General features: G+C 51.2%; 1 protein-coding gene across 8 annotated transcripts in view; it reads left to right on the forward strand.

The window, feature by feature from the left end:
• Positions 1-25,079, forward strand: part of LOC105192538 (nucleolysin TIAR) — a 472,885-nt gene that overhangs the window by 399,292 nt on the left and 48,514 nt on the right. For all 8 annotated transcript variants that reach the window (XM_025298465.1, XM_025298464.1, XM_025298462.1 and 5 more), the window contains one exon: positions 19,231-19,306. In XM_025298465.1, the coding sequence (XP_025154250.1) occupies positions 19,231-19,306 (76 nt within the window). The remainder of the gene's footprint in view (positions 1-19,230; positions 19,307-25,079) is intronic.

Raw genomic sequence — 25,079 nt, forward strand, 5'->3', positions numbered from 1 at the left:
AAATATCGATTTTAGGCTGACCTAGCTTTCTGCTCCTTGCAAAAAGCAGATTAGTTCTTGAAACAGTGCTCAAGCCGAAAATAAGCATCGCGATAATAAGCATCGAAGCGAATTTCACGAGAGATAACTGATCTCTCTTTCTCTCTCTCTCTCTCTCTCTCTCTCTCTCTCTCTCTCTTTTTCTTTGAAATACATCTTTCGAGTAAGATCCTCTCATCTAAACGACGGGAGCTGTTTCTCCGCGATCTGATAAAATCACTCCATTCCCCTCTTCAATTCGCTAGATCAACCAATCTCGTTCGCAGTGCTCCGTGATTCAATCAAAGTTACCTGTTTTGAACCTTCGGCGAGTTGGGGAGAACAAACATGCCGCGAATCGATCTCAAAAGATTATATTAAATTAAAAGCAACCCCTTCCTCCCCCCGCCGGCCCCATATTGATAGCGCGCGTGTGCCATTCTCGAGAGCTTTACGAATATAACGAAAGAAAACAAGGCGATGGTACGCGCGCGCGCGCCCAGAGCGGTCGTACCGAATACCGCCTTGTTCAGCCGCAGGAAAAAAACCGTGAGGGCAAGATGGGGGAGGGGGAGGGGGAGGAAGAGATGGAAGAAGAAGGGGTTGGAGGGAATATCGTCGGCGAATAAGAGTAACCAATTTCCTTGCTCTCGTGGGAGAACGAGGGCGCGGAACGAGGCAGAGAGCAAAAGACGAACGGCGCTCGACTTTGCCGATAAAACGAGGAGGCGGTTGAAACGAAAATCCCCGAACGCGAACGGAAGAGAAATGTGTTAGATGCCGGGCTATTCGTCCGCGCTATCCGCGAGGATCAGCCCGACAACGTGCTGTTAATTTCTAAAGAGTCCCGCTGCCGCGCACAGAGGCGGAGAGACTCCTCTCGCTCGTCCTCTCTCTCTCTCTCTCTCTCTCTCTCTCTCTCTCTCTCTCTCTCTCTCTCTCTCTCTCTCACTCTCTGTCTCTCTCTCCTTCTTTCTCCGGCGACTTACGATTTTCACCACGAGGAAATAGCTGCGGCGCCCACCGGACTGCCTGAGGAAGATGAAGGTACAGAGTACACGAGAAGAGAAGAAGGTTCGAAGCCGCTAGATGTATACCATAGGGGGAGAGAGAGAAAAGGAGAGAGAGAGAGAGAGAGAGAGAGAGAGAGAGAGAGAGAGAGAAAGTAGGGATGAGGGGGAGAGGAAGGGAGAGAGAGAGAGACCCGGGTCGATACCTGTTGATACTTCGTTCAAATAAAAGTCAACTTGTACGGCGAGTGGTTTAAAAGTCACACACACGCGCGGCCTGGCTAACGTACTCTCCACCACACCACCCCCTCCCCCTGGCCCCCTTCTATAGAGTTTCTTTCACAACGGCGGCTGTAGTTCGCGAAGACGAGAGGGTGGTCAGAGAGGCGGCCTCTCTCTCTCTCTCTTTCTCTTTCTCTTTCTCTCCCCCTCTCCCTCCCTCTCCCTCTCACTCTCCTGTCTTACTCGAGTACATGGAAAGTTCGAGCGACTTTTGCGGATACCGCCGGCGAGAACGTCTATTCCTTTTGCCATTTTATTATTTTAACGCTCCCGATACCCCAGCACGTCCGCCTTTCCTCGCCCCGATGCGAGACCGCGTCGAGTTTTTTTTTTGTTTTGTTTTTTCCCTCTAATGGAAACCTGTAATATGTTCCGATTGAAAATCTATCGAAGCGGGACTCACGTGCATTCTGTTTTTTTTTGCCCGGGTTTGTTTTTTTCCCCCTTCCTCTTTTTTAAATGTACGTAAACGCCTGTTTTCGGGTAAACGAGATAAATATTCACTCGACCCATATCTCGGGGCGGGAGGAGTAGGGAGGTCGAGGGGAGGGGAATTGTGATTTCTGCGCGCGGTATACGAATGCAAATTCGTTTATGAAAGTGTTCTAAAATAGTCAACTGTGTGTACACACGTGTGCGTACGGGGGCTCCGTTGCAATTGCTACTGGCTCTCTGCAATCGCTAATCTACCGCGCTAATCGAGTGAGCACGTTTAGTAATTCAAGAACTAATTGTTGCGCCGCAGCGCCGATCCGCCTTTGTAGCCAAATGGTGATTGAGTGGCGTACAATGCATGTAGAATGCATTAACCCAATTAAATGTAATCAAACATACCTGCGAAACGATGTCAATAGCTTAAAGGATAATTAATACAGATCTCGGCGGCCAGCCGCGGGCTGAACGTAAGCGATTCGTTTCTCGCATTGGCTGCAACAATAAGAGACACCTGGTGCGTCAGTCGCGGCGCGACTAAAGGACCCGCGTGACTAAAGTTGCGAAATTCCTCCCGTAACAAATGCGAGAATTATCCTGGACAGCGGATTACCGCGGTGATCATAATTTTAAATTTAATCAATCTCTCCGCGTCCGCGTATATATATATATATATATCCCCGTCTCAATTAATAATCCAAGTCGAGCGACCGACTGCGTCTCCCGCCGCAGCTGGAGATGCCGATAGCCGCGAGTTTTTGAATCGCGTCCCTTAATCGCCTCCACTGTCAAATCCACTTCTCTCAATTTACGGGAATTGTTGCGGCACTTAATTCGCCGGACAGTCTCTGCCTCCTCCTCCCTACTCCCCGCCCGCTCTTCCTACTCCTCCACTCACTCTCCCTGTCGTCGTCCCGAGCGAACCCCTTTATCCTTTTTCACGCAGCAAAACGAGGAAGACGGGCTCGGTGCGGGCAAGTCAACCGAATGAAATTCATATTCAATATGCTTTGATCACTTCCCCACGGAGATCCGGGATTCGCCCCTCGGCTACGCCGAGGATGGATGCGCATCTTCTCGTAGACCGCGCGCTGATATAGGAAGGATTAAAATGCAACCGAGCTCCCGGTCTCCCTCATTCTTCGCCGCGGCCTCTAAAGCATTCACCATCTTGGATATTAAAACTACAAAACAATCGCGATGCCAAGATGAATAGACTGTGTTTCGAGGCTACGAACTCGGTCGTCCGAATATTCGGCGATACGTGTGTGTATTGTCGTAACCGAAGATCACCCCGCGACGCGGCCGCTCCACTCTGTCGTAAATTTTATACAAGAGAAAGACAAAAAGAAACAGAGACAGAGAAAGAGAGAGAGAGAGAGAGAGAGAGAGAGAACGCTTGAACACGCTCTGACAGAAGAGGACAGCGCGCAAACTCGTGTTCGCTTCAATAGGATTTGCACTCGACCCTGTATTTTTTAATATGTTTCCATACAAACGATGCCGAGCATGAGCGCGTACGAGCGAGTTTTCCGCTCCGACATAGCTTCTCTTGGCGCTTATTTTCCGGCACGCGCGGCACAGGTGGTTCACACCAAAAGTCTAACATTACCGATATCACATTCGGCGAAAACGACTGTCTGTAATTTATACGTTTTCGGCCCTCTCCCCTCCCCTCCTCCCTCCGCTCAACGAGATACGTGAAAGCCTTTTTTATCTTTCCTTTGAAACGCAAAAAAGCTGTAGGAAAATCTTCACTTTATATGCTCGCACGTAAAATATAAATTATGGATGTACATATATATATATATATATATATATATATATAAATGCGTTATATATGTGCTCAACCTGAAAGGAATTGAATTTTTCATAGATATGTCGGACCACATTATTATACATATTTATATCGCGATAAAATGATAACACGTACGCGCAAAAGTCCAAAGCTTTCGTAAATCCGGCATCTATGACGTTGCAATCGGCAAGGAGAAATTTGGAAGCAAGTTCGCGGGAAGGGAGACGCGGAAATGTTGTCTTAACAATACATCATACGCGACTTGATATTTGTTTTTACAAATTTACAAATAAAATGTGCGAACTCCGAGCGAAACACGCAAAAACATAGATATATGCAAAACACGAGAAGAGTAAGTAATCGAGTAAGAGGAAAAATGCAAAATAAATTTAAGCGGAAACTTTAACGAAATTCTATCGTTTCACCGCGCTCCCCTTTCGCGCTACAGTATCACACCTTCGAGTGCGACTTGAAACGGAAACTTTACGTACAACGATGTCGCGGAAAGCGTCGCATTACCCGGCAAGGTTACGCCAGTGAAATATCTAAAAAATATAATTTTTATAAAGAAAAACGCCTTCTCTCGCTGCCTCTCGCCCCGTTCCCTCGAGTAAAACTTATTACGGATTTAAAAGCCGAGCTCGTGTTGACTATTCAATTGCTCGGGCGTTTCGCCACGGCATCCTCATTAAAAATAATCAATATTGCGATATTAACAAATGCCCTCGCGACTTTACGTGCTGGCCGTCGCCGTCGCGACTTCACCGCACTTTCCTCGTTTCCCTCTTAAAAATCAATACGCCCCACCAGTCACACCACACCGCGGAATTATAGAAGGCACTTTTAAATGCAGCGCGTCGGGCTCCACGTAGATTCACTGGAAACAAGCCGCGCCGTTCGTTAAATCGCTAATTGCCGAAACGAGAATATTATAATATCGCGATAATAATTTGCCTGCGCGTTTAGCCGCGCTGAAATTTTCCGTCCCGTGCGCGAAAGCGCATTTTTCTCTCCACGACGTCGTTACGTCCTCCTCCTTACACGTTTCGTCGCGTCTATTATTTATATTCTTTTTTTTTTCCTCTCCTCGCAGAGCTCACACGTACGGTTCATACGAATTTCAATCTCGGGCTTTATCGACGAACAGTAAATCAAGCTTTGGCTATTCGTGCATAAATTTATTGATGCGTCCGTGCGGAAAACTACAGATGAAAAACAATGCGGAAGAAAAGTTTTCCAACTGTGAGTAATGCGGGATTTAAAATTATGTCCATTGTTTTACGATGACGAAATTCATGGGTGGGAGCGAAAGCGGAGAATTCAATTTTCCGGAGCGAGAATTCTGGCACCCGCGCTGCAATCGTTTCCTGAAATATACTCTACGTTGACCGTAAAAGCCGGAAGTGGAAAATTTCTCTTCTTGCGATGATCTTTTGAAATTCCCTCGTGTTCCTCCATTATTCTTCTCTCTTTTATAAACGATCCGTCTAACGAGAATTTTATACACTATCCCGGTATAATATTACACCTATAATTTATTAGTAGAGACGAGGGGGCACATATTGTATGAGATGTTATAAAAGTGCCGAGCAAAAAGGCGGCCTACACGTAATTCGTACTTGCGGCATGCTTATAGATGCTTCGTTAGCAACAGCAAATCTAATTTGCCTAATTATGGGAGAACGACAGAGGAGGAGGATGAGAGAAAGAGAGCGCGCGAATTAGTTTCCCCTAACTCGCGCAATTTTTGCCACTTGCAAAAACCCCTTTTGTCCCGCGAATTCATCGTCATTATTCTCCCGCGGAAGAACGACTAGGATTCGGCCGCACCTCTTTCGCGATGGAAATCCTCGCAGCATCGGTGTCGCCTATTTCGAGTGGAAATTGCCGGGCCGCGCGGGTCGACCCAAATAAAAAGGAATCGCGCATAAATTAATTCGCCGAGTCGACCGGGGAGTCCTTTTTCTTCCGCCACATTGGAAGAGCAGACACGTTAACTGGCGGAACCGAAAAGAAGGGTGGCTAACGCCCAAACCGGCTAGGACTTGGTCAGTATATGTGTATGTGTGTATGTATATGTGGGATGGTCGGAAGTCGCTGTCGGTTGGTGGTGGTGTTGCTTTGGTGTTGGTGTTGGTGTTGGTGTTGGTATCAGTGGTGGTAGCGGTGATAGGGTGGCGATGAAAGAGGAGATGGTGGTGGTGATGGTGATGGTGGTGGTGGTGGTGGTGGTGGTGGTGGTGGTGGGTGGTGGTGGTGGTGGTGGTGGTGGTGGTGGTGGTGGTGGTGGTGGTGGTGTTGGTGGTGGTGGTGCTGGTATGTTGGATGTCGAAAACGGTTCAGGTCGAAGTGGAAAGGGGCGGTGGAGGGCGAAACCCGGTGGGCTGGCGGCGGGCCATAAACCTTTCCCCGCGTAATCTGGATAGCTTTATAGATTTCTAATAAAATAACGCATTAAATCAGGCGCGGCTCGACTGATTGGGCCACCGAACGAAATCGGGTCTCTACGCGCGTGACGCGCGCGTATTGCAATCGAACCGACATTTATTATCCCGTCCAACGACCACTAAATATTGAATGATCTTCCGCACGAATAGAAAGCGCACATAAGTGTGCTCGGCGGAGGACGGAGGAACGAAGGGTTTCCTCTGCGCGGTGACGGCTGTATTCGATGTGTGTCGCTTGAAATTTTATTAAGGGTCTCGCCGGTATAACTCACTCGCGTCTCTCCGTGTTTGCGGGATATTCTTACGTGAACCTGGCACGCGCAAGCTCGATTAATACGGGCAGAGGCAAGGACGAAGCGACGCGTCTCCGCCGCTCTGCAAGGTACATCCCTTTCGGTTTGCGATTTTTTACCTCGCGGTCTGTCGCGTCGTTTCCGTTTCGCCAAATCGCCGGTCACTCGTAAGACCAGAAATCCAGAACGATCGCGGCCGTATGGAGCAACGTCGTCCGTGTGAATAAGCTTTAAGGCGAGATCCGCGCGGGTGGATGGAATAAATTTCTACATCAAGATTCGGATAAATGCATTCAGAGCCGCAAGCACACCCGCACTCCACGCGAAATCCGCCCGTAAGAACATGACCTGTAGCCTCTGTTTCGCCGTTATATCCGTTTCGAGACGGATCGCCGTGCGAGCTTCGCCGGAGAATTCGGAATATCTCCCGCGTCCGCCTCGCCGTACGCGCAATAAACGCGAGATACATCGCGCTAAGTTGCGCGCGACGTGCGCATCGCTTGCTCACTCGGAAGCGTTATTATTTTGAGCGCCCATCGACCTGAAGCGCGACACGTTGGCGCTCGGCCCAGAACGTGTACATCCGCGTTTAAAAAAAAAAAAAGAAAAAAAAAGAAAAAAGAGAAAGAAAAAAGTACGAGAGGGCACGACGAATTTGCATATTAATTAAGTATACCCAAGTTCATCACGCACGCTTAATCGATCGTTGACACAGTTTTGCGCAAGCGCAAGCGACGTTGCATTACGCGTTTAAGGCTATAATTCAAGTCAATTGCAATATCCCCTTACGTTAAGTAACCGCCGTGTTTTAATCAACGCCCGAGACGGAAATGTCGATAATCTTCTTCGCTCGCAATTTGAGAAAGACGTAAAGACCAAGTTCGGCGCGAAGTTTCTTACTCTTACACCTATGTCTAAAATAAATACAATAGCTGCGCGTGCGAGAGAGAGAGAGAGAGAGAGGAAGAGCTACTATCAAGTTTAATAAGAAGAAGAACCCTGTAAAGACACGAGCGAGCGAGCGCGATATCGTATATTCGATACCCAGGGATCCGCTTCTTTTAATATCCGTGAGAATTTTCTTTTAACGCAGAAATAATACCACGACCTTTCGTAGACGATAGGTGATCCAATTTCCCTCCTCCCCGAGCGCGCCCTTCACCAACGGCTGCAATCACTTTTACACGATTGTTATCGCAGGCAGCCTCGTACATTTTTCATAACGTTTCCATAATCATTCATAACCGGCCCCCGCGCAGCGGTCGTAAGCATTGCCGACGCTTTCTTGCGCGCGCGGAAATCTTTCCAATTTGCCGGGAATAATTGATAACTCGCGCCCTACTTTGCGCGACGCAGCAAATCGCGCGCGATACTCCCCCGCCCCGCCCTCCCCCATATTTTCACACACTTCGGAATAGGTGGTATCGCACTCTGTCCACGCTTCGAATGCAAAATGTATCCCGCGAAAAATCCCGCTCATTCCGCAGCGTCGGCAGAGAGAAGAAAACGCGAGGGACGGAGAAGCGAAGGGGGGAATATTGTCGACTCGGTCGGGTGTCTTCCCGCTCGATCTAGCGCGATCTCAGTTGACGCAACTTCAAAGCCGCTTTAATCCTCTTAACGAAGCCATATCGCGGGGACATATATCGCGCGGCCCCTTGTATCCGCCATCTCTTAACCCTTCGTTATTTCGGCTCCCCTCGAACTTTGTTTCGTAGGAAGGAACGAGCTCGCTAGTCCCATTCGCTCTGTATGGTGCGTGCGTGCGTGTGTATGACCTCCGCTCCTCGTATCCGACTAGAGATGCAAAACTTTCTCAAACTGGCGGCCAATTCGTTGTTAACTCATCGTAGTAATTTACTTTAATTACGCGGCGAAAGTAACGTGTATCCACCGCTTTAACCCCCTCGACTAGCGCGCTGCCCTTTCATGATTTAATTAGAACGCGACGCGGCTCACGAGACCCCGCAATTATTATTTCACGCTGGTGCAACCGTGTGAATAACTTATCGTAAGATTCATCGTTATCGTCGTCGTCGTTGTCGTCGTCGTCGTCGTCGTCGTCGCCGCCGCCGCCGACGCCGACGCCGACGCCGACGCCACCGCCTGTCACAAAAGCCGCCACGCTTCATCTCCTCCGTCAAATCGAATGATTTCATAATAATGCCGCAGGCGTTTCATAATGCGACGCTACCGTATTCGACGTTTAATTACGTTTGCCAAACTAAATAACGAAATCACGCTCGGCCCGTGTCACGCGCGTTGCCGTTCGTTTATCATCGACGTTGAGTAGTTCGTCTCTATTCACGGCGATGAATTCGCAGCGAAAATCCTAGAGCGAGTGTCTAAGAGCGCTCGGCGACTGGCGGGTTTCGTCGCGCGACGGTTCGCAATTTCGCGACGACTTACGCGCGGCTGAAAGAAGAAAGCTGCGTGCGCGAGAGCGCGCGACAAGTGCGACGACGAAATATTTCACTTCCCCTGACGCGCACAGTCGCGCCGCGAGACACTAATTAATTAGAGCCGCGCCACCTCGCCGGGAGCGAAGAGATCAGCGGTGAATTTTCGCGCGACACGGCCGGGGCTCTTTAATTCTTATCCGTTTGACACGCCGACACACTCGGCGAAACGCTCAAATAACCGGGGAGAAGCACGCGTCTTAATTAATGAAAATTCGGTCGCGCGTGTCTCGCCCGTTCGCGACGTTCCGCAAAATGTCTCCGTAATTCGCAAACGACCGCGTTTTATCGCAGAGAATGGAAAACGCGGCGGCGGCGGCGGCGGCGGCGGCACTTTGCTCGTCCACGGACGGCGCGGAAAAACAAATGATAGGGAAGCGTAGCGGGGAAAAAATAGAGATTCCGCTTGTATATCTCAAAACGGAAATACCGGCCGGGCTAATAGCCGCGTTTGAGTGCCAGTCATTCGGCAGCGCGGAGGATATTGCATGTACGTTACAACGCGTACGTCACCTGCTCATAGTGACGCGAGCTGGTGTCCGTAAAACGAAGCCACCGGGGTAAAATGCGAGTCGAACGCGAGAGCTCTGTTTCTCTCTCTCTCTCTCTCTCTCTCTCTCTCTCTCTCTCTCTCTCTCTCTCTCTCTCTCTCTCGCTTTCTCTCTTTCACTCGCTCGCTCGCCGGCTCTCGGTGTAACCGCCTGATATTGAATTATATGCCGCCGCGGAATAAACAAAATATGCATAAATCAAAAACGGACGTGTAACGCAGAGGAATATCGATGGACCTCGCTATGCGCGCTTACGGTTACACGTCGTCGTCGCGAATCGCGCTTGACGTACCGCGCGCCGCCACGAGTGCTGCGCGAAGAAAATTCCCCGCGCGCCCGTCTTGGGCAGAACGCACGCCGTCGCGATTCGCCGCGGACTCGTTACGACGCGCGGCTAAATATCGCCGATATTACGGGACATTTATTTATCGACACGCCGCGCGCATCGAGTGTTACGTAAGCACGGGGCGGCCGGGGTATAAATAGAAAGCCGCAACTGCGCACAAGCGCGCATCTTTTCACGCGACGGCGGCGACGTGGCAGCTTGCGACTCGCGCCGTGATTATTAAGCGCGCGCGCGCGCGTGCGCGCGTAATTTCTCCCGCATGATAATTCTCAGGGCGCGTCGCGCGCGCGCGCGAAATTAAAAATAATTGCGTGACATAATCCCCGCTCGGCGGAGAAATCTACCGGGGAATATAAATAATTATAAACGGCGTATTCTTACAATCTCTCGCCGCGGAGGGATAAACTCATTATCGGGCAGATCGGCGGCGGCGGACGCCGCGCGATGGCTCATCGATCGATCGGAGAAAATGCTCGGCCGTTTACCATTCAGCCGTAAGTTTTACTCAACCCGTGAACAAGGGATACACACGCCGTCATCGCTCGCTCCCGCATCCCACGGCACGTTTTATTATCATATGTTTTTACACCGCCACTTCCGTCCGCAGGACGGTCGTCGTCTCTGTAAATTCTTTCTCTCGCTCTCGCGTCATCACGCCTCTTTTGTCGCCAGGCCAACCTTCATACGCGCGGCGTAGAGGAACGTCCAAAGTAAGTAGATTGTTAATGGAGATCACCCGGGGCGAGCTGAATAATTCATCCCGACGCGCGCGCGCGCGGATTACGATACACATGTAAATATGGTATATCACTCCAGGGTCGCGCAAATCTGCCCGAGTGTTATCGCGCGTTAAGTCTCGCGGGCCTAACGCATCCTAATGAAATGTTTCGTCGCGTTAATTCCCCCGCGCTGGCCCGACAAGATATCGACGCGCAGCCATCGTATTATAATAACTGACAGCGCTCTCTCATGCGCGCGCGCGCGCGGTAGCATTGCCAAGAGAACTCGGCGGGCTGAATGGATTACGCGCGGCCAATAATTCGGATTGGATATTACAGACATTATACACATATCACGCATCGTTGCGGGGAAAAGACATAAATTAGCGATACCTGGCGACTCGCCCGAACGAATTCGGCTCCGGCGAACTTTGCAAAATAGCGCGCGCGCGCGCGCGCGCGCCGGGCGTAATCAGCGGCGCGTTATCTGCCCTCGCCTACAAACGCTCCTGCGTGTTGCCTTTTGTGCCGGGCGTTGAGGACAGTCGGGGAGCAATAAATATGTTATTAAAATTACCATAACCTCGCGCGCCGGCAGGGTAAAACGGCGCATTTTGCAGTTAATTTTCCGGTTATCTAGGTAATAATCTCGCTTACGGCAGGGCCGGTTAACCCTTTGGTTATAGGGGTGAATATCGCGAAAGGGGGATGAGCGGCGGCGATAGGGGCGGAAGGTAAATCGGGAAGCAGGGGTGAAAAGGGGCTCTCTCCCCGGTAATGGCCGGTGCTGATGCCGCGTGTTACGTATCGGGGACATTAATAAGCGGTTTACAGCGAGGAAAGTAGGAACGGCCGAGCGCGGAGTTTGACGCTCAACGTTTCGCGCAACGAGCCGCGCGAGCGCGCGCTTCCTCCAGGTCGTTCGCCAGGTCGCGATCTCGAAATCGCTTCGAGGGTGGACGTCGCTCCGCGCCCGCGACCGGGGCGTCGTCGTCGCCGCTGCCAGCGAGACTTTTGTCCGAGACTTTGCCCGCTTTCCACGGCGCGTCATCGACGTGCCGGGCTGTCGCGCATCGGCAATTAGCCGCCTCGCTATCGAGCGCACTTTGCGAGAATTAAGCAAACTCCCTTGTTGCGCAGTCGTTCTCATCAGCGCGCGAGCACGCGACGTGGAATCGTCAGCTTCGCCTCGCGCGTACGCCGTACGTTTCCGGCGCGTCTCAAACGCGAATGCCTCTGCGGCTGGCAACCGCCTGCGGAGAGGCACGGTGTCGTAATTGGCGAACGATCGGCGAAAATTGTCCGCCAATTACGACTCCGTACGTATGTACCGCCGTAAATGTAGCGTGTACCCGCCGCAGCCGAATAGGGGTGGGGCGCAGAATCCACCCTCACGTTCCGTTTTACAAAATCAATTCGGCACGAGACGCGAACGTGTCTCCGCCACTGAGAGAAAGTATATTAAGAGAAAATATACGGGGAAGTATGAGGCGTGAGTTTATTTCTCGAGAGAATAAAGTTCTCTCTTCCCCCCCTCTCCCCCTGCTCTCCTCCCTCACTCCCTCTCGCTCTCGCTCTCGCTCCGGCTCCTTCTCGCTACATTACTCCGAGTCAACAAAGTTTGCGCAAACAATCGCGCCACTTGATTGACTGGCATTACGCTAAAATGCTGGTCTTTAATGCTTTATAAACACTCTTCACCCTGTTGATAGTGTAAACCGTAGCCGGTTCGGCCGCGCGTTCAGCTATGTGCAAAATATATATGTATATATGTACATACATATATATATATATATATATATATGTGCAGAATGCGCAATTTCGCAGACCGTGCGCCGGTCGAGCGCAAACGAATCGTCGATGAAACGCGGGTGAGCGCTGCGCGATAACCGACGTTAAATATGAAATCGGATGTAAGTAAAACGCTTGAACCCGCGCGACGCGGCGATCTAACGAGAGATCCTCCGGGTCGACACCGGGACATCTGATAACGATCGATAATAAGATGTCAGTGCCTGTGCTCGCGCGACTCGGCTTTTCCGCTATTCATAACCGAAGAGGGATAGAAAGCGAGAGAGAGAGAGAGAGAGAGAGAGAGAGAGAGAGAGAGAGAGAGAGAGAGCGAGGGGGAGTAACTCCTTATCGAAAATATTTCAACCTCGGGGGCCGTGAGAGGGTTATAAATTCATAACTTACATCCCGCGGGATTCATTATACGGCGAGAAGATAACAACTCCCGCTAGCATAGAAAACTGCACTATACCACTTGCCGCTTCAACTCGAAATATTTCCGATAAAGGCTTTCCCCTGTAGCGGCGCCCCGAAACAGAGCTCGCTCTGAAACCGCTCGCGAAAGTAAAGAACGAAATTTGTGCCCCGCACGTGTGACGCTTTATCTGCGCCTTTATAAAGTATGTCTCACCGCGCATGTGTGCGTGTGTGTGTGTGTGTGTGTGTGTGTGTGGGTGGCTGTGGGCATATTGGAAATCGCTGTGTTTACGTAATTTCGCACATAAGCGCGCACACATACCCCGGCCGCGCGCGATCACGTGTAATTGGCACGTTTAACAATTAATAAATCGCCGCGCGTCTCTCTGACCCGATTCCTCCGCGGATTTGATTCGACGACATAATCAGTCGGTTGTCGCCGGCGTGTCACGCGCTTTACAAATGTTCTACCCGCCTGACCGACCCACAAGCCCACCCACCCTCCCTCCCTCCCTCCTCGTCGCTGCACGTGCGGTACCCCTCGCCTGAGATTTCTTTCTCTCGTAAACAGACAAGTTGTTATTCGCGCTTGATGCGGGAATCGATGAGCGGCGCTCCGAGAATGACGATCAAGCGCTGATGAACGATAGCACTCCGCGGCGATTATTTATAAGTAGATTGATGAGTCCGTTCCCGCGAACACGCTTGCTCCACCCTCCCCCCGTGCCGCTGGTCCAGCCCGGCCGGCGCGCAGCTCGCTCGAAAATGGTGTTCTTCGATCTTCGTTGCCCCGGGCGATAAGGACCCAGGATCCCACGGTACAAAGATTTTCATGCTGACGCGCCACTCCTAGCGGCTAATTAATGAGTTTGAATTTTTCCGGCGGCTAATGGAAAGACTGCCTGCGCAGCAGCACGTAGTCAAAGGGAGCCCGGGCGGGCGCAGTATGAAAGATGAAAAAGCGGCATCAAGGAATGGAGGTTAATACGCGAAAGTTTCGCGGCTTAAAGATATGAAACTGATGAGGTCGTGACACGATTTCGTCAATTCAGAATCCTCGCGGTCTACGCGCTCCTGCCGCCGCCGTCTTATCGAAAATATACAGAATAAGGACCGTGCACATGGCACGCTCGAACGATCATTGGTACACGACCCAGGCTGATGGAAGTTAAGATTGCTTGGTCTTTGTGACACGCATATTCGTAGAGCGAAGGGCGGCTCGAGAGAGAGAGAGAGAGAGAGAGAGAGAGAGAGAGTGAGAGAGGGAGGAGGGGGAAGGGGGAGAAGAGAAAGAGAGCCTCATCAGTAACGCAAAAGGCGACGCAAAAGACGGCGAGATACGAGTTTGCGGAATGCTCATGACGTATAATGCAATATTGACGACGCAATTCACCCCTCCAGGGGTGAGAAAAATATCGTTCACTATACGAGTCTACAATTCATTGCGTTATGAGCGACGTTACAAACTCTGAAAGATTCAGCGAGCTCGCGTAAGCTCCCGCGTAATGATTTCCCCGTAATTGCGTGCGCTCGATGCAAGGATCGCGGACGGAATGGAGAATTAGGAACGTGCGCGGTCGTTTCGCGCTGCTGGCAAATATTTTATAGACGGAAAGTCTATGACAAAAGTGCGCTTGGCACACACCCGCTCGAAATTTAAATTTGTAATTTCGTCGTTACATCTGCGGAAAATTGCGGCCCGAGGATTTTTCCGACGCGCGGAGCGAAGCGAAGCTCGCGAAATGCAAAGTTTCATCAATGCGCTGATTTCTCGCGCTAAGCAAACGCGAGAAGAACTTTCTCGCGGCCGAAGATTCGACTGTGATATTATGATCAAGCGTGTTTTTGCGAGCGTTTCCAAAATAATAAAACGGAGCATGGACGGGGAAAGGGGTGCGCGGTTGCGGAGGGGAAGTGGCGCGTTAGAGCGGAAAGGTAGCAGACGGGAAGGAGAGAGAGGAAGGAGAGAGGGTGGGGAGAGATACGAAACAAAATGCGGAAGGCAAGGAGACCGGTTTTAAACTTGTTGAAATGCATCGAGCATTCTGGCAAAAGAGCACGCTGTTTACAAAACGAAATACGTACGGCGGCGCGGACATCGCAAACTGGCAATTGTTAAGTAAATACCGCACGAGCGGAATCGCATGTTAATTATCAAAATTGGATCGTCGAGCGGCGAGCGGGCTTTTGTCAATGCCCGAGGACTTTACTTTGCGAGATAAGAGAGGAGAATTACCAGCGGGAATTTTACAAGCCCCGCTGTACTCGCCTCAGAATTAAAGAGACCAGAATCCAGAAACTTGCTAAACGTTTCAACCATCTTGACTTGTTTAAAAAGAATTAAATCGCATTAAGGAAATTGGCTTCGCGCGACTCAACTCGACTGAACGGGACCATAATCAACGCGATAAAATGTTGAGACCCTCCTCCTCTCCATATTATCCGTCATAACTGCAATAGCTTCCCCGAGTCGTCAATATTTTATGTAATTGCGATTTCGAGTCGATAAACGTTTAATTGGTACATTATATAAAATATCCCAACACACAAACGCACGCGTACAGATCTCAAAGCGAAAGAGATATCGCTTCCGAGGCGGGTAAAAGCCTCGGAAATGTAACTCTATTAATATAATTGATTGGATTGCCTTGGGAATCCAACCATCTGTGTGTGTGTGTGTGTGTGTGTGTGTTTGTGTGTGTGAGAGAAAGGTAAAGTAAAGCGCCCTCCCGTCGCCCGTATAATCGTAACAGATACCGCGCTTATATATAAACAATGCGGAGTCAAGATTTCAAAATTGATAGAACGAACACAAGCGCCCCCAATCTTTCTGCGGATTACGTCTCCAGCGCGCAATTTGAAACATCGACACAGCCCATCCTTCCATCCGCGCGTCTATCACGCCCGACCTAGTCGACGGCAATAAATCTCAACTTACGCTGTGTATCCTTGGATGCAAATTTTCCTGCAGCCACGGAAATTTCATGTGCGCCAAGTCGCCCGGCCTCGTCTCCGGCGCCGGCGCCGCGCGCTTTTCCGGCAAATTTCAAAAGTGCGTAGCGATTAATTTTTTATTTTACGCAATTTTCTCGGTCGCAATATCGATAGCGAGAACGTCGCGACACCGGCCGAAAAGTACAGCGATCCAAAAGTCGACACGAAATCGCGGCTTCGAAATTGTTAGAACGCGACACCCTCGTCTCTCACCACTCACCGACACACGTCTAGCGCGCAATTTGAATCATCACTTCTCTCCTTCCTGCGCGACCAACCACCACCCATCCACCCACGCAGAAACTCTTCTACCCTCACGTCCATCGCGTTCGACTGGCTCGATGGCAATAAATCCAGACTTACTCTTTATCCTATCGAGGCTTTGCCTGCCAGGGTTGCGCGAGTCCCTGGCATTGTCGCGGCTACATCACCGGCCAAAAAGAACGAGAAAGAAAGGGAGGGACGACGGCGTGTCGCGCGACGCACACAGGACTCGACGGAACCTGAATTAAATTCTGAGATTTATCGCATCAATAACCGTGCATTAATTCGTCATTTTTTCCCCTCTTTTCCCAGCCTCTATCATTTCTCTCTTCCATTTTTTATTTGCGGTGAGGAACGTAAATTCACCGCGCGCTCGCTCGACGTGCCGATTGTTTCGCTCTACGCAGAAAGAGAGAGAGAGAGAGAGAGAGAGAGAGAGAGAAGGAGGGGGGGGAGGGTGAGAGAGAACGGCCCGGCCGGAGAAACGACCGTAAAGAGGAACGAGCGAAAGGAAAGAGAGCGAGCGGCGCGTTATACCGCGAAGAGAAACACACAGAGAACGGCTCTCATATCTATATCGACGAAACGGGGGAGCGCGCGGGGGCGGCTGCGGATACGCGATGTGAACGATGTGAAGTGTGGGCAACGGCATAGGCGGCGACTAGCGGCGTGTTCCACATCTAACTTAGTATATTGACCACTCAACATTCCGCGCTCGTAAACTACGACATTCGCCGACCGTTCGGCGCAAAAGCAATCGGAAACGGTATATTGCGGTTCCAAAAGGCCTTTGAAGTCGCGCGAGCGAGCGAGTGCGCGCGCGTATCACCGCGCCATGAGGGGTAGCGAGCGTCGTCGATCAAAATTATCCGCCCCACATTTATTACTCGGTACGTGATGCCACTGAAGAATCACCCCTTGGCTGGGCGTGCTAAAACGCCGCTTTGTCGCGTCGCGGTGTGTATGCTTACGATTTATTTCCGATAAAGATTAATCGACCGATCGGACGGTTCATTGTTCCGGATTTATCTACTGTCTAATTCGCGTGTGCTCTCTCTCTCTCTCTCTCTCTCTCTCTCTCTCTCTCTCTCTCTCTCTCTATCTATCTATCTATCTCTCTGTCTGTCTCTCTCTCTCCCTCTCTCATCCCGTGATTTCTGCTCTTGCTCGCAATTTCACTTTTTCGTTTTCGTGCTTCGCCTTTCCCTTTCGCGTTTCATTTTCCTCGTTTTTATCTTACGTCAAAGGAACGTCTAGACGGAAGTTACGGGGGGGGGGGAGTGGAGACGGTGCGGAAAGCGAGATGGAAGGAGGAGCGGAAGAAACATTTAATTATTGAGCATATTTCACATTGGCGTCCGCCGATTCGTCAATTTATTCCCCATCGTCAATCACATTAGGAAGGTGTACACATAGTACGAATTTCTCCTCACTCTTTCCGCTTCCGCCCAGATACGTCCTTTGATCGATTAATCGTTTTAATTACGGGCGAAACCGCGGCAGGTGTGCATTCAAATTGATGCACAGAGTGGAAGTACCGACCGGCTGCAGCCTGAAACGCGCGTAATTCCGCCTGCCTTCTCTTTTATTCCCTTTTACATTCGTTCCTTTTGACAACCCTTCTTTGAACCCTCCTCTCTTTCCCTTATTCATCCTCGCTTTGCATTCGTTCCCTCTCTCTCTCTCTCTCTCTCTCTCTCTCTCTCTCTCTCTCTCTCTCTCTCTCTCTCTCTCTCTCTCTCTCTCTCTCTCTCTCTTCTCTTTCGCAACCAATTCTTCACTTTACGAATCCATCCGCGTGTATCACGGCAAACGTTGTTTGCTACACTTTTTAAACATAACATATTAAATGATGGGTATAGGTGGAGGGGAGGGCTTTACGCATTATGCATTTAATTAACTCATCACCGCGAGGCCGTGTCTCTTGTGAGTTTCGTGGACAAACCGGACGGCGGCAGGGAAAGCAGGATAATATTTCAATTGTCGTGATATTCTGCCTTTAATGTTCAATAGAATGGACCTCTGCTTTATGCAACACCGCCAGAATTCTTTCCCGATTGCTTGACTCGTTAACCAGACATGACAAAACCGTTTTCGCTTACCCCCGCGCCCGCTCCCGCTTTCTCTCTCTCTCTCTCTCTCTCTCTCTCTCTCTCTCTCTCTCTCTCTCTCTCTCTCTCTCTCTCTCTGGAAAGTACAATTTGAAGGAAAAATAAAACAACGCGGAAACGTGCGAGCTTCTTCAAAATCAATGACAAAACGCGTCTCGGGAGATATTCGCCTCATATGGGGCGTTACTTGTGCCGATTATCCGCGCTATCTATTTCCTAATTACCCGCTGCACTCTTGCACTTACTTCATCCATCACGAAAACGAGGAGACAATAAAGGACGGAAGACCAGGTACTGTCACCTTCACGCCAGCGATTTTTTCTACGGGCAATTAATTCCATAGTACGCGGAAAGTGTCATACATCAAAGTTCCAGCGTGGCCTACATCAATCACCGCGCACAGTAGACGGTGGATACCGCGGGACGCAGTCTTTTGAAAATTTCCCACTCGCGGTCGAAAAAATCCCAGATAGCCGGATATAACGGCAGTTGGGAGACGGCAGAGAAAAAGCGCAGGGCGGGAGAGAGTGAAAGGGGAAGCGATGGGAGGCTGGCGTACGCGCGGCGCGGAATTCTATTCGCTCTATCGGTCGAAAGAATATTTCCTCGTCGCCTTGAGCTCTCTCGCCGAAACGGCTGCAGAGCTTCCAGGGCCACGTCGCGCGTTCCAGTATTCCTAATTTTGTCCGCCGGGCGCTACTGGAATCTTAATTATGAGGAAGAATTCGTCGAGGTCGGTCCGGCAGCCCGCTCCCAATTCGCCCGACAATGTCGCCGGCACTTTTCGCCGGAGAATATGAGCGGCGTTTCGAAATTCAACTGCGCATGAAACAATTTGAGATCCAACCCCCCGCCGCCTCTTTCACCCCGCGTCGCTGTGAGACCACCCCGGCAATAACGCAATCGCGATAACGATCGCACAAGCGAATCCGTGACGACGCTAGACATTGCGCTTACACCGCACTCGTCCACGCGCACGCTACACGATCATACCGATGTTCATTGTCTCACGACGACAAGAGGAGAGTGTAATTGGATGTATGAAAGAATGATTTCAACCTTGGTGTCAAATGACGCAGAGGACGAGGAAGAACTGAAATAGCGAGGAGCTCTTAATCGAGCAAGTTTTATGTCAGGCGGCATGGGGCGCTCCGGATTTAATCGCGCTGCGCAACTTTCTCCGTCGCGAGACTTCCCTCGCGCACCGGCTGAATCTGACTCTTCAATCGCGTTCCACTCGCGCACCGACTCGCACCGCTCTTCGATATCTCACGAGATACGCTATGTTTCTGTTGCAGAGATTGCAGAGTCGTGAGGGATCCGCAGACCTTAAAGTCCAAGGGATATGGATTCGTCTCGTTCGTCAAAAAGGCGGTAAGTTAAGGCGCCCGATCAGCCCGCTCTGTCCTTCTTTTTCTCTGTCTCGTTAGAACCAAGTAGATTAGCAAAGAAATTAGGAAAAGATTAGCGTAATACCGTAGCTGAGATAATAAGCGGATCCCATCACATGAGCCTTAGCTACGGTACTCAAAATTCGCAAGAACATCGTTACATTTAGTTGTACTTGTTGCGTTCAAGTGTACGTTGAAAGTAGACGACGCCAGACTAGTCGACCCTAACATAACATCAACAGATTGTTTTCACCCTTAGAGAACTTTCGGACTCCCTACTTTCTGCTCCCGATGCGCCCGTTAGAGATGTGTAGCTTTCGAAACGCAAACTCTCTCTCCTAGCGTCTCCCCGTCGTGTCTCGCTTCTACAGCATGAACGATACCCCTCCTTTCGGCGACGAGGGAAAGAAAGAACAAGAAGAAGAGAAAAGAAACACGCGTATAGAGGAAGTCTTTCTCCATTTTAAAAGTTTAATAAGATGGGTTCATTATCTCCGAGCATGTATCAATCGATATATCTTAAGTGGCAAAAACACACTTACGCCAAGTTAACTCGAGGATCTTACTACGAGCTTTGCAGACTTTACAAGAGAACTTTACGCATCGTCCCCCAAAGCCAACTCGCGGCCGCGGCGTACTACCGCAGCCTTTCTGCGAAAATGTAATCGCGCTCGCGAGAGAGAAAATTCCGCGGAGCTCTCTCCTCGCGCTGAGAGGAGAGCGAGTAGAAACTGCAGCAGCATGCGAAGCGTCGATTAAAACAAACAACATCGGTAACTCCATATTTAAGAGATTACAGTCAAAAATGGAATGACAAATTAATGCCGGCTAGTCGTGCGAGCTAAGGTAGATAAGGGGCGGCAAACTCGATCCATTTTATGTAAATCAGACTTACGGCGGCATAATGGCAAGGTAGATAATTCGCTGCCGAGTAGCATTTTAATTATCGCATTCAACTCCGATCGTCCGTCGAAAGTCCGGAAGAACACGGGCGGGGCGAGACGAGAGCTACGAGCTACGAGCTACGAGCGCGGCTGCGACTGCGACTGCGACTGCGACGGTCATGACGGAGCCGTGACGGCACTCCCGTAGTATGTCAAACTCGAAGACTCCAATTCTACCCGGCTTCCGCTGATCAAATAAGAGGGAGGAGGGTCCGCATCCGTCCGACCGTCACCGACCGGTTTACAACATCATTTTTCAGGGGGGCTAAATGGAGAGTGGCCGGAGTTTTACTGTGACCCGCCAAAATCCGCGACGTAAATCACGGCGAAGTTAGATGTACGGCTGAGTAAAAGAAGGCTTTCCTCCGTTTATGGCGGGGTTATTCGTCGAGGCGCCTGCCCCGAAGGTAGACCCTCTCCTCGTTTCCCCTCTGTTTTAATGTCCTATCGATCTGGACCACCGCCGCGGCACCTGCCTCACACCCGCGGTATTACTATTGCCGAAGTATAAATTTCCCGAGTGTGTCTCCGTTAACCTCGAGGAACACGCGCGAAAATTTCGTCCCTCACCGCCTCGGCCCCCCGCCCGCGCACCCAGCAACGACGACCAGCAGTCCCGCCGCCACTATATCCTTCGACCACCGCCGGATACACGTAGCTAAATCGCGAGCTCTGATCGCCGCCGCCCAGCATCCAACATCCTGGCTCTCTTAAGACGCACGAGGAAATACGAATTCCCGGGATTCCCGTTTTTCTTCGGGGACAGGAGGAGTCTCGAGTGCTGCATTTAATGAATACCGAGCTTTATAATGTCCCACCGCCGCCATCCCCGTTTCCACGCGTTTCATATGTCCGCGTACTACGCTCGTCCAAGCGTGGATGACGCGTTACCCACCGCGGCAACACTTTTCTCGACGCGTCGTCTCCGTGAAGAGCTTCGCCCCGCGAGGATCCTATTTCCCGAGTCTCTTAATAGACGAGCATGCGGTTTCCTCGCTTCGCAGGTTGCTCTCGCGCGCGACCTCGCGACCTCGCGAGCGCCGGACGATTCGCGGCGGCGAATCGTCGCGCTTTTTCCCATGTCTGATCAAAAGTGAATCGCAGCCGTATCGAAAATTCGCGAGCTCGAATTACGACCGCGAGCAGGAAATATCCGCGGCCGCGAGGGGCAACAACGCAGGGAGAGAGCGTAATGTTGGAGCAAGGGGAAAAAATTTCTCCGCGGGAACCTCCGCTGCGAGGTCGGTAGAGTGAGAATGTTAAGGCTGCGAGTCGTAATCGATGGAAATGGAACGCGCGCACTAAATATTAGTGTTTGCCAAACGGATACTTCTCCTCGAGTATTTCTCGCGAGCGAGCGAGCGAGCGAGCGCGCTTCTCCTCCTCGACTGTAAAATTTATATCTTTATCACGTTATTCCCTTCGATTCTTATGAAAGTCTTATTGAATCCTTTTTTATCGGTTAGAATTTCATTAGAGTCTCCATCAGGATGCATCGATTTCGTCCGGAGCGCGATCGAATGGAACGTTTTTCGCAGCGACGTTCTTCCGACGCCGAGTAACGTCACTTCGAAAAGCGTTCTCTTTGTGTGTGCGTGTCACTGCTTCTTCTTCTTCTTCTTCTTGCGCTTCTTTTTCTTCTTTTTTTTTCATTCGCGGTATATGGCACAATGTCGATATCTATTCTAGTTGCGGAGAGACGGAGAGATCCCACCTCCGTGTAGTCTAAGCTGTGCCCCTGTTAGCAATTGTTGGCCAATGTATACTCGCGCATACTCGCTGTGTAAGTGTCTCGGGCCGCTCTAGTTACTGTCAACTTTTGTTGTTTTACCATTTGATCGATAAATCGCACGGTGTTATGACTCACGACCTTAAGCACACAAAAGCGCACTTGCGGCCGCACAGATTTGTATACTCACGCTGGGCAAACAAAGACGATCGGCAAGCGTCATTTACGGCGCATTGGTTAGCGCCTTCGCGCGCGCGCGCGCGCGCACGCTCGCGCACGCTCGCGCCCGCCGACGTTATTTTATTTACGGCTCCAGTCAAAATATCGGATGCATAACGGCCACGTCGACACGTTATTGAATATACAACAACCCTGCAAACAAATAGTCGCTATTTTCTGACGAAACAGGAATACGGTATAACGAGTCGGCAAGTTTTTGAAACAACAAGTCATATTTTTACTTGGTCATGGAATCGTAAAGTTTTTACTGAAAATTGTCAAACGCCACGCAGAATTCTTATACCGCGCACCGACGCCGACGCTAAAAACCACTCGGAACATTCCGCGGCCAGAAATTAGAACCGATTAGAAGCATTCACCCCTCGCCCCCGCCCCGTTTCTCTCGCTCTCTCGCTCTCGTTCTTCTCGTTGTCGCCAAATTGAATGAAATTGAATGAAATTTCGCAATCGCGCCGCGGACACTCGCGTCGCTCGTGTTTCATCGACACCGGCGCCGGCGATCCGAAGATTGTAGATGAGCTTTTTCGCGGCACGAAATTGGAGAAGCGGCGAAATTGAACGTCAATTAAGCGAAAGAACCGCGAGTTCTCGGTCGCTCGCGATCAGGCTTTGCCTCGCGAGCACGCGGCGGCAAGAAGGGCGAGCTTTCGTTAAGGCCACGTAATCCGACGGCGCGTAACGTTGTATCGGGGCATGACTTAATAATGCGTGTAAAACAGCTGGGTGTCGGTGCATGGCGCTCCCGTCCGTCTATAGCATCGCCGACCGCGGAAGAAATTCGATTTGATGGGTGCTTGGACAGCTCGAGCCGCCGGGCGACCGGCTGGTCGGTCGGTCGGTCGGTCGGTCGGTCGGTCGGTCGGTCGGTCGATCGGTCGATCGGTCGGTCGGTCGCAGCCAGCGGTCGTGCCTCTAGTATCACGTAAACGCCCTGGTCACGCCGGACGGAAGGGGCCAAGCGCGGTGGTGGTTTTCAGGGGCTGCGGGTCGAAGAGGCGTTGGGATATCGACCGAAGTTTAGAATCGGCTTAGAGCGGGGCATTCGGTCGCCCCGACGCTCCATCTAGGCTAACCGCGCGAGAACGCGCGCGCCGTCATATCGGGAATGGAAATTCGAATCGGAAATACTTTATCTGGGGTAGTGCGCCGAGTGGCCGTTGAAGAGGATGAAGACTCTGCGCGCGCGGAGGAGAGTCCTCTCGCCAGCGGAGCCCGCTCGTCGTCGAAGAAAGTAACGGCTGGAGATGAGGCAAAGGCGAAGCCGGGACTCCCCGGAATGGCGCAAATGGTTGAGGCTGGCGAGAGAGACAGACAGACAGGCAGGCAGAGAGAGAGAGAGAGAGAGAGAGAGAGAGAGAGAGAGAGAGAGCAGTGGTGGTTAAACTACCACTGTGGAAGCTGCAAAGGCGCGGAGGGAGAGACCGCGGGAGTCTAGAGGGAGAGAACGAGGCATTTCCCTCTCCCTCGCGCCCTCTCTCCACCCTCTCTCTTTCTCTCCCTCTCTCCCTCCCGCCCCTCTCTCTCTCTCTCTCTCTCTCTCTCTCTCTCTCTCTCTCTCTCTCTCTCTGTCTGTCTCTCTTTCTCGCTACGTACAAACCCGGGGAGCTTTCCGAATAGTAAACTTTTTCGGGAGAAATTCCTCGCGTCGGGAACATCTTCGGCTCTCTCTCTCTCTCTCTCTCTCTCTCTCTCTCTCTCCCCCTCTCCCTCTTCTATCCTCTCTCCACTAGCCGTCCTTCGAATCCGCCGTCCGAATGCCACCGTCGCCGATGCACATCCCGGACGCGCATGTGTACGATGCAGCCCCCGATGACGTGTGTCATAGCGTGTATATCTCCTTGGCGCGAGCACACGGCGCGTGTTACGAGTATCGCGCGGCGCAGCCCGGCGGTTTTCCACCCTCTCCCGAGCCTCTTACGAGACTCTCTCGCGCTCGCGCGATGGCGCGAGGACTCGCCTTATTTTTTATACAGATGGCCTAATGGAGCCGCGCTCGCGAGCTAAATACCGACCACGGGATCTCTGTTTTGTTGGAAAGCGCGCTACGGAGCGAACAGCCGCACCGTCGCCGCCACGGCGGCGACGTTACCATCCCCTTCGCCGAGGGCGATTCTCCGTCCCTTCTCGAACAAGGAGGAGAGAGAGAGAGGGAGAGAGAGAGAGAGAGAGGAAACGCGACGAGAGGACGCGCTGGGAAAATGTCTCGGATCGCCGGCAGCGGTTCGCGAAAATCCGGGGAATCAAGAGTGCAGTCGATCGAATAAAATTTCAAAACGTATATTAAGTTGACCTGGATCGCGAGAGGGCCACGGTTGCTGGCGGGATATCGGCGGCTGAATCAACAATAAGTCGCAGATAATATTGACGTCAACATACCTGTTGGTTTTATCCGCGGTTTTGCGTGTGAATACGGCGCATCATCCCCCGCCGCCCTCCCGCCCCCGCGCCAGCAGCGTCGCGTCGCGTCGCGCGGATGCCGCCGCCGGTTCTTACGGAGCCCCGCGATTGTTGTTGCAGACGTTGCGAGAGACAATAAGGAAGAGCTTTCGAGCGCTATTTTCATTCGTCCCCCTCCCCCTCTCTCGCACACATAATAATACTAATAATAATAATAATAATAATACGTAAATACAATTCTATTGTTTTCGATAATTGTCGGCAATTATTATCCGTCGGTCGAGCGTCAACGAATTTTACGCGACTCCCTGTCGGCTACTTTCACGTCTGTGTCACGACTTTGCCCTTTCCCGCTGCTTCCCGTGCCGCGGGGTGTATTTTGGCGCGCATGCTTGGCAAGCGGAGCGAAGCGTCATAAAGTAAGACTTTTGCAAACGCTAACTCCA

This window comes from Harpegnathos saltator, unplaced genomic scaffold (assembly GCF_003227715.2).
Source record: "Harpegnathos saltator strain DR-91 unplaced genomic scaffold, Hsal_v8.6 scaffold219, whole genome shotgun sequence".
Taxonomy (NCBI): domain Eukaryota; kingdom Metazoa; phylum Arthropoda; class Insecta; order Hymenoptera; family Formicidae; genus Harpegnathos; species Harpegnathos saltator.